Raw genomic sequence first — 10,727 nt, 5'->3', positions numbered from 1 at the left:
TTCCACTGACATTTACACTAACACTTGGAGCGCTTCTCAGCAGTATGTTGTGTGTTTCTCTTCATTTGTCTTGGCAAAATGTTGTTTCTTCCGTCTCTCTTACGCCCCAGATGTGGGTGAGTTAAACGCCTTGATTGGACAGAAGAGGCCAGGCTGTGAGTAAGCTGAGGGTTCGTTCAGACATGTCTGTCATAACGCAGAAATGGGAACACTGTCGAAGCTGACAGGTAAATGACAGTTTAATGGAAATTGACAGATCCAGCACCCAAAGGGCACCTGCTGTTGCGGGCAGTGTTTTTTTAATTAGAAAAAGGGGGTGGGGGGGAAGACTTCAGAAACTGGCTTCATGTTGTCAGACCTTCTTGGGTCCCCTAAGAGGTTAACCTAAGAGGTTAATCTGGTGAAGGGCAAGCAAATACACAGGTTTACTGTGGAAAATGTAGTGCAACCCACATATATACATACAGTATGTCACATTTCTGCAAATATTATATCTTTTCATGGGACAACACTGAAGAAATGATAGTTTGCTGCAGTGTTTTGTGTCTCCAGTGATCATTTTGCATCTCTTTATGGTTAATTTGAATTTGTGTGTTTTTTTTTGTCATAATTTTGTCATAAAGTTGTTTTTTTGTCATCATTTGGTTTCCTTTTGTGACAGTTTTGTGTCTCTGTGGTTATTTTGTGTCTGTTTGTCATCATTTACATCTCTTTGCGGTTGCTTTGTGTCCCTTTGTGACATTTTTGCATTTCATTGTGGTCGTTTTGTATTGCATTGTGGGTATTTTGCACCTTAATGTGGCTGTTTTGTTCTCTGTTATCTTTTTGCATCTCTTTGTGATAATGTTGCATTAGTTTATGAACATTTGTTTTCCCTTTGCGGTTGTTTTGTGTCTCTTTGCGGCTGCTTTGTGTCTCTTAGTGATCATTTTGCTTCTATTTATGGTTAATTTGAATTTCTGTGTTTTTTTTTGTGATCATTGATTGATTGATTGATTGAAATATTTATTTCGAATATGTAAAGACAAGTACCAAGTAAACAAAGAATTAATATATTTGAAAAGAGTGAGAAGAAGTATGTAAACACTTATTTAATCTCACCCCTTTTCCATAAATTATGGATTGATAATTTCTAGTTTCTTACATATATATGAGATGTACAATTTCTGTTTATACATATAAGATACAATGAAAATGTGTACAATTATGATACTACCAACTTATATATATTTATACACACATACACGCATACATACATAGATAAATATATATTTATATATACACACATATGGACACATACACATCACAGATATAAACACACAAACATACCTACATGTACATACATATACAGTCATACTAAAGAAAATAGAACGAGACTGATAAGTAATTCATAGCTACCAATAAGTAAAAAGATAAACATTAACTCCTGTAAACACGTGGCATAGGTCAAGCCCCCTCTTCATCCTTGTATCGTGTAAAGATCATGTTTTTTCACTGTATTTTAAACCGATGTATGTTTGGACAATGCTTCGTTTTGTGCCATTCATCATTTGGTTTCCCTTTGTGGCAGTTTTCTGTCTCTGTGGTTATTTTGTTTCTGTTTGTGACCGTTTCTCTCTGTTTGTGGTTGCTTTGTGTCTCTTTGGGACATCTTTGCATTTCATTGTGGTCGTTTTGTGTCCATTAGTGATTATTTGTGAACCACAAAATCAGTCGCACTGAGCTGTAACCGAGATACAGCCTGAATTACGTTAACACATGATGAAACATTGATTTTGGGTTTATTACTTAGATCGGTCCATTTAGTTGCTTTCTACATGTAGGTAACATACACTCCATATCACTGTCAAATACCATCAGGCACAATGGGACTGATTTTGTGCAGATGGGTCACATTTGTGTTTCATTGTGGGTATTTTGCATCTCATTGTGGCTGTTTTGCTCTCTGTAATCTTTTTCCATCTCTTTGTGATAATTTTGCATTAGTTTGTGAACATTTTGCCTCCTTTGTGGTTGTTTTGTGTTTGACATAATTTGTGTAGTTGTTTTGTTGGTCATTTGTGGTCTTATTTGAACATTTTGACTTTCTTTGAGGATGCTTTGTATCTGGAGCCATTTTATGTAGTGTCATATAGTGTTGCAAATTTGCATTTGCCTATTCTTTTGTTTTTTTGTGTGATTATTATGTGTATTTTGCATCTATTCCCGCACATTTTGCCTCTCTATGCGGGCCGTGGTTGCGGTGCGTGTGTCGCCCCCTGCTGCCGCTGCGTGTCGCTGCAGTCTTTGTCTGCGCCGCCTTCCTGCCCACTCTCCGCTTCACTTCCTGGTTTTTTCTACGGCGGCTGCCAAACGGTCTGTCAAACAAGTCCAAAGTTGTCCGGACACGGGGAGGGAGGATGAGCCCAGCGGCGAGGACACGGCAGCCGGGAGAAGCTCGTACACCGTGTGAAGGCCGTTTTAGAAAATGATAAGCGGACGTAGTGTTTTTGTCCACGGCTCCCAGGCAGCAGCAGCAGCAGCAGCAGTAGCGGCGGCGGCGGCGGCAGAGACGTTAGCAGGGACGCTGCAGGTTAGCTGCCGTTAGCCTGTTAGCACTCTGCTACTGTTAGCATCGAGTGTGTAGTTTGAAAGCAACTCGCTTCAAGTGATTCGGAGGAGTCTGCTGAAGAGGACAAACATGGAGAACAAGGACAAAGTACAGATGAGGAATCACCCTCGCAGGTAAAGCTATGCTAGGAATGAAAACACGGCGGGGATAAGGATCTGGCATCTCATTGATTTTATCTGTTAGCCTTCGGTGAAGTTTGGTGCTGAGCTGAACATGTTCCTGAGTGTCCTGTCAGGAAGATAGATCACATCACAGAAGCAGCTCTAAAGACGCATCTAAACTAAAACATTGAACATTTTCTTAAACCCTGCTTCTTCTTCTTCTTCTTGATGCCTCTCCTGGGTTGACTTTAACCCGCTCTGTTTCTTATCTGATGCCTTTGATGTGTCCTGCTCTTCTCTAAGTTTAAGGCTTTTTATTTAAATACGAGCTCCTCTGAAGTAGTTTGGTTTCACATGGGAGGCTGAGGTTTAAGAAAACTGCTTCCTTGTGTTTTTCTGTAAGATTTTATTGAAGTTACTTCCCTTGTCTTTACTCATTATTCACATGTTGGACTGAATCAGGTAGAAAAAGCATTTTAAATAAGAGTCTAGGGTTGCAACTGACAGATATTTCTATTAAATAAAACCAAAATAGGGCCGAGAGATGTGCAAAAAGACAAGTGATATTGCCACTATTTCACTATTTTGACATATATTTTAGCTCGACTAGTTGGAATAGTGATCTTTGCATGTCCTTTCCACTGAAACAAACCATGTTGGTGTACGTCTGGAGGATAGTATTTGCAGGCCGTAGCATCCCTGCAGCATCACAGTGCTTCGTTTTTAATATTATGATTGATTTGATCTCTATCAAAAAGCCTGAAGCTCCTGGATTTGGATTTGGCATACATTTAGCTTTAATTCAAAGTGACAAAGCAAACAGATATTTCATTACCTGTAACACGACACAAAGAAAAGCAGCTTTTCGTATCTGTGAAGGTGAAACTTGTACATTTTGCTGAACTCTCCTGTTACTTCCACATAACTCGTGTTAAAGGGCCCGTGTGTTGACCTGACCAGTTGTGTCAAATCCTCGGGCTCATCGCTATCAAAGGCCTGGTAATCCAATTAAATGCCTTAATTGTGTTTGTAGATCTTGGCTTAGCGGCTTTAATCTCATCAGGTTTAACCAAATCGGCTCGGGGCAGACACAGGTGCAGGCATTTTGACAGAAATACGGAGTCTGTGGAGCTTGATTCTGCGTGTTGGGGCGTCAGAGACGGCAACACTGGGTTTGTGGCAGAAAAATGAGGCCACTGGAAAGAGTGAAGTTGAGAATGGTGTGGGACTTCATCGTGTCAGCGTGTGACTGAGTTGGCTTTTGTGTCCCGGCACCACTGGTTCTTGTATTTATGTAACATGCTGTCGGTTCTGATTCCAGGTTGATGACGACAAAGGCATAGATCCAAAATCCAGTCGGTTGTTGGTTTTAATGTCTTTATTTTTAGGGTTTAATTGACTTTAGGTTTACCTTTAACCATAATCATTATGGTTAGAGGTGAAACATTGTGTTGATTAGTTGATCATCAGAAAACAATTTGCCAACTGTTTTGATGAATCAAAGCATCCATTGGTTTTAGCGTTGCATATTTAAGGATTTAACGCTCTTCTCTGAAAATAATCTATTGAATTATCGATCATTCGAAAAGAAACGTGCACGGACGTACCACGAGGAGCCGATGATTTGTGGTTGTTTTTTATAGCCTTCTGATCAAACAAAGTCAATTAAAAAATATAGGTGAGGAGATTAGTTGGGAATGAATTGTTGTGTCATGTATTCTAAAAATCAATTTGAAAACCTGAGCAGAAATCATACTCGTTTTTAATGAACTCTTTTAATGTTTTTAGAATGTTGGTGTTTGTTGCAGATAAGGTGGTCCGCTTGTACTTTTAAAACTATGAGAAGTCTTTATAAATTCTCCTCGTGCTCTGAAGACCGCGTTTCATGCAATCGAAACAAATCCAGTGTGTTGTAATGTGACATGTCTTTATCAGACACGGGGGTGAGTGGGAAATCCCTCAGATACTATCTTGGTGGAGCTGATAATAAGAAAGATGACCTCATAGCGCTGTGTGTGGCCATGTTTAGAGGGCTGTTAAATGATGCTGTTTGTTGTTTAGGAACTGGCTTGTTCGTTCATTGTGTTTGTCAGTAGGAACTGGTGAGTTCCTATTCCGTCCAGTTATCAGGAGGATGACGGTAAAACCCACGGCTGTGTTGTTATCGTGTCCACTCACTCGTCCACTGTTTCCTCATCGAGCTAAAGCAAGAGCAAAGTTCTGAGTTAGTTTCATCCCTTTTTATTGACGCAAGAAGAATCGGTTAGGCTTTGAGTTAAGTGTTCTGAACCACAAGCTATTTCTGGCCGTGGTTTGCTTCGCTCACTTTTTTTTTTTTCTTAATGTGGCCTAATTTTTCAGAGCATAACGAAGTCCTGCGCCTTTTGGAAACAACACCATCGTGCAGCGCAATTTACGTTTGACAGATGATTAAATGGAACATGCAGAGTAATGTAATTTTGATGAAACATACCAATTTAAATGGTTAATGGTTTAGTCTTTAGGCTTCAAATAATATAATTGTTTCCCCCCCATTTTTTTAAGATATTGAATACTCAGTTTACTTTGGTTGTATTCTGAAGCAGACAAACTGTTTCGACAACGTTAGGGAAAAAAAAGATGTTGAGGCTTTCTAAGTGGGTCCAAATAGGGCAGGATGATATGGCTAAAAATATTTATCACGATATAAATGAGAACATTTGTGGTAACGATGTAGCTGACGATATAACTGACGCTAGACGGAATACTTCAGAACTGCACAACTTTATTGGTGCAAATTTAAAAAAAGGAACAATTTCTTTTCCATTTAACAAGCAGCTGTTTTTGATGTGCAGTGAAGCTATAATGTACCAAAATCAATAGTTCATAAGTTGTAAATAGCGTGCTGACAATTTGTATAATCAAACGGCATTTCAAATGGAAATGGGCCGACAGATCCTGAGCAGAACAACGCGTAGTATCCACAAAAGTAAAGTAGAGCTGCTTTGCAAACTTTGCTGAGTCAGCGTCTTTGCTGTCACCACCACGTCAGTTGAAGCAGACGCCTGCTCACGTGCTTTTACGGCTTCGTTGTACTCCAACAAGTGCTTTTGCTTCAAATGGTGAAACAAGTTCGTCGTGTTTCCTCACTTCGTCACAGCGGTCTGCTTGCAGGTTTGGCAAAAAATGATGCTCTGCCGTGTATCTGACAACCGAAACTCAAACAAGTTCCACACTACGGAGGTTGCACCTTTTTTGCAAACCAGTTCTAGTTCATCTGCGTCGTAGGGTGGGTCCGAATAGCAATTTCTGCACTCCGGATATTCGGGTCCACGCACAGGCAGTACTTGGCTGCTCATGCTAGTTTAGGATAGCGGTCACAGTTGTGTTTCCACCATTGGGTGGTGGCGGCGGTGGGTTGCAGGCGAATACTCGGGTCTCAAAATTGCTATGTGGACACCACCACAACGACCGAATATTCGGATATTCGGGTCCAGCCCTACTGTGTTAGTCGATACACTGCATTCGCCCTCCTAATGCCTGTATTAGTGTAAACACCGATCAGGCAAATCATTCACTCAGACTGACTGAGGTGACGTAAATAACATTAATTATCTCATTACGATGCAATGTGTTGCTGAGAAACACTGGGTCCTGCATTCACGTGGATGCTACATGAACACGTATGACCTACATAAATATTGTTGCAGACCTCGTACACCCAGGCACAAATGAGCGAGGATGTAATTAGTTGTCAACAAATGAAATCTCCCTGTTTGGGGACACAGTGGACCGAGTTCACTGCTGATCTCAGCACAGGAGAATTAAGAACCACTGATGAAACAAAAGGACTGCCCGGCTGTACGCCAATGTATTGCAAGTTGGTTAGACAACCGTTACAGTCGGGTTGTACCGCAGGAATCAGATAAAACGGTTATAAATCTCACAAAACATTTGAGGCTGCATCAAGTCAAAAAAGTTAGTGCAGTCAATGAGCATGTGGTCCTAAGTGAAGCGTTGCACCTCATCCTCAGTTCAGTGGCGGCTGGTTAATACAGGACGCCCCACTACTACTGGCCAGATAGAAAGTAGTTCTCAAACGTACAACTAATTTGAATTATTTATAACAAAATAATAAGAAAATGAATAATGACGTTCATATTCTTTTGCTATATTAACAATATTTGTAATATTAACAGATTTAATATTAGTCTTCACTGCGTGTTTACTAATTTTTCACTTCCTGGATGCGGGGCGTGGCCACATCAGTGTGTATATACCTCAAAAACTTTTCATGATCATGTGACCTCGGCCCGGGCTCTGATTGGCAGCTGCAGACTTTCTCACGGGGCGCAGCTCGGTGCGTCCCAGACCCGTCCACTTTTGCTGTAAGCCAATTAATTCTGTCTTTATTTGCTTTTGTCTTCTGTGGTTGGATATCAAAACTGTCCTTTGACGTTCTTACGACTGCGCTTTCTGATGCCGTCACACGGCCTTTCCCCTCGTCTGCTACGAGATCACAGCTACTGTTGTGATTGCTTAATGCATCGGCCATGCTGTCAATGGAGAAGAGACGGCTCGTAGAGAAGACCATGTGTAGAATACATGTAACTGGGTTTAACCTCGGACAAATCTGACATAAGAATGCCCCAGTTTATTATTTTTAAAGTCATTTTTGGTCACACACCTGTCAGAGCACACCACAGCCACCAAACAGCAGCTACCACAGCCTGCTGTGTGGGGCGTTCAGGGAGCATCAGTAAATCGTACCATCTATCGATAAGAAAATGTTCAGCAAGTCATACGTTTTGCCTTTGACCAGGTGGGAGGTGCAACAAAATAAGAAAGTTGGTCGTACTGGTGCTACCAGTGGAAAAAGTTAGTCTGGAGCCCTGAATAGTGTTTTTTTCATTATTTATGTTTTATGTGTTTTGAGTTTGTACAGATCCTGTAAATATTGCTGAAAGTTTGATGAATGGTTTTGAAATTTAGTTCTGTTAAGGCTTGGTAATGTTAAATTAGATTATGATAAGAGTATCCTCCAAAGGTAGAACAGTTGCAGTCCTGTAAATAGTTGTGCCTGATGTTACTCATATTCTCATTTCTGATTTGAAATAATATTAATTAAAAAAAAAAGTCATTTGCAGACTGCGCCCTCCCACCAAAAAGGGCAGGTTCACCTGGACAGGTGTCACAGGGCTACACTTGGAGACAGACAACCAAGCACACACACACACACCTGCAGGCAGTTTAGAATCACCAGTTCACCTCAGCATGTTTAGGACTGTGGGAGGAGAGAGGTGTGATGAGAACTGACGCAGGAACAGGAGGGACGTGCAAACTCTACACTGAAGGATCCCAGGCCTGGACACGAACCAGGGACCAGGGATCTTCTAGCTGTGAGGTGACATCGTTAAGCCAGATCTGTTTATTTGTTTATTTATTTTTTTCAGATCTATGTATGTGTCTAAAACAAATAAGCTGACAGTAGGGATCTCACTAGTTTTGGAACATTAGCAGAATTTTCACCATTCTTAACACTAGTTCTAGACCTAAAAGGGCATAAACATAAATCAAAATACATTTCACCCTTTAGCCTTTGCTAGGTTCTACTTAGAACTTTACCTTGTGGTTCTTATTTCTTATTGTTAGTAGAAAGTGTTTGCATTCTGGATTTTGGTCGTCTATAACTGGGCCCTGATCATCATCTCAAACACTGAATGTCTAAATGCACGACTCTTGCTGGATGTTTTTTTTTTTTCTTTTTCTTAAACGAAAGTGTCAGTTTGCCTGCTGCTGACTTAGTACCAAATGGTTTTTGTTGCTTCCTCTGTTGCTCGTATTCATTCAGCAAAATATCTACATGATTCTGAGCACAGTTTGGTTATATCAAATCAAATCAAGTTTATGGTCATTTTGCGGTACATACACAGTCGCACAGGCAAGATGAGAGAGTGTTTCTTCAGCATCATTAAAGTTTTGCGGAATGAACTTCTGGGATAAGACACTAAACGTTCCCTCTCGCTGCCTCCTGAAGGGGGAGCTGCGTCCATGTGCACCGCCACCCGCCGAACATGGCGGACCTCTTCAGGTCCTGGTAGGTCTTCAGGGACACCAAGACACACGATGGTGAAGCCGCAGATGGTGCCCAGAGCTAGCTGTCTGTCTGTCTGCCTGGAACAATGTCGTCTCCTCCAGCTGTATGTCTGTCTGGGATGCTGTCATGGAGCCATGTTTCTGTTAAAGCAGCCACACAGCAGTCCCTCCACTCTCTGCAGGTTTCTCTCAGCAAACGTAGCTCGTCCAGCTTGTTGTGGAGGGAGCGGACATTGGAGAGCAGGAAGACAGTCCTGCTGGTCTGGAGGGGTTAGCCTTTAGCCTAGCATGGATCCTGCTGGTCTGGAGGGGTTAGCCTTTAGCCTAGCATGGATCCCGGCCCCTTCATCCTCTTTAGTTTATGTTCGTACCGTTTGTGTTTCCTTCTCTCTCGGGTAACTGCTGGCGTCGTCTCCGATCGGACTCCATGTTGGTGTAGGATGTCCACATCACAATCGATCGAATTCCAGCGTCGTTCACTGTCCTGACGCCCAACAGAGTCTCCTGGCCGCAAGTTTTGCGGAATGAACGTCTGGGATAGACAAGACACTCAAAACGTTCACTTTCGTTGTCTCCTGAAGGGGCCATTGCGTCTATGCGCACTGTAAATATATTGTATAAGTGTATATTGGTACACTTTTAATATTGTAACACTACATATATGGACACATGGATTTTAACTATTGTAACATGGATTTTAACTATTGTAACCATGTAGACCTTTTAATTTAAATGCACTAGTAATTGCGTTTTTCATTTAGCTCCACTGTGTTAAACTTCCAACTGGTTGCCTCGGGGGCTCAGACATGTACCATGTACTGACAGCATCTAAGGCTTGAATCTAGCTACAGAAAGTACCATAGTGCTAGATTAAAGATTAGTTAAAAGCACCAGTAGACCCTAAAACTCTGTAGGTGTGTAGGCTTCTGTACTGAAATCAGTTGGAACAGAAATGCAGCAAATGTTGTGAGACCGTATTTGTGCTTCGAGCTAAATGCTAATGCCTAAATGCTAACGAGCTGACGTTTAGAAGTTATTGTTCACCATGTTCGTCATCTTGTTAGGTATTAACATGCTAGTGCTTGCTTATTCTCACAACACACAAGGTGCAGCTGAGGCTAATGGGCATGTCACTAGCTTTGCAGCTATTCGGTGGTGGTCCGACCCAGCAGGCCTGCCTCCCTACAGCCGTGGGACCACACAGCAGCAGTTTAGCGCTGACTTAATTAGATATTTCCTGCTGCCATCCCGCAGTCATCCTCAGATTGGTTTGTCACAAGCTGCATCTAGGACATGTTTGGATCTATTTTTGTGTGGATGCTCAGACTATTTTTGTCTCTTGACTTCAAACATGTAGAGAGGTTTTATAGTTCTGCTCACATTTCACAAGAAAGCAAATGTGATCAGTGACACCCAAAAGTAGGATGAGTTTGGTGGTCTGCCTTGTTTTCATTTCTTAAATTAGCACATCCTGATTATACACACAAAGACCATTTGGAAACGAGAATACTGGCTGTTTAGTTGCTTCAGTTAGTACATAAAGCTCTGGCCTTCTGAGGTTTCTTTTTTTATTTTACAATTCAGCTTGTGTGTTTTATCTCCACTGCTTAAAATTGGGAAGAAAAGGCAGCATAAGTGTGGCGCCACAAATTGTTATGACTTTAAACTTTTAGTTCCTAATTTCTGGCCTAATTTTCAGTTAATTTATTTATTCACTGTTCAGACTATACACTCACTATAAGAGCTAATGTATATGAATTTCTAAAAGGCTTGATTAAAACAAGAATTGCTGCCAGAATGGAGAAATGAAAGGAGCCAATTAATTGTTATACAGAAAATTAATTAGGAGCTAAAAAACAGTGTAAAAATGGTTGCACATTTTAAAGTCAAGGAAGATAAAATCCTCACATTTCACTGGTTTATTTGGCTCACTGTGGAAG

At 41.2% G+C, this 10,727-nt stretch overlaps 1 protein-coding gene across 1 annotated transcript in view; it reads left to right on the top strand.

Annotated features, from left to right (window-relative positions):
* Positions 1 to 2,328: 2,328 nt before the first annotated feature.
* LOC103371188 (serine/threonine-protein kinase 3/4-like) overlaps positions 2,329 to 10,727 on the top strand; it is a 45,268-nt gene continuing 36,869 nt past the window's right edge. Inside the window, exon 1 of the mRNA XM_008300427.1 lies at positions 2,329 to 2,724. Coding sequence (XP_008298649.1) covers positions 2,681 to 2,724 — 44 coding nt within the window. The 5' untranslated portion in view covers positions 2,329 to 2,680. The remainder of the gene's footprint in view (positions 2,725 to 10,727) is intronic.

This window comes from Stegastes partitus, unplaced genomic scaffold (assembly GCF_000690725.1).
Source record: "Stegastes partitus isolate 25-593 unplaced genomic scaffold, Stegastes_partitus-1.0.2 Scaffold1540, whole genome shotgun sequence".
Classification (NCBI taxonomy): Eukaryota; Metazoa; Chordata; class Actinopteri; family Pomacentridae; genus Stegastes; species Stegastes partitus.
Note: the sequence above shows the minus strand (reverse complement) of the source record. Positions and strands in the feature narration are given on the sequence as shown.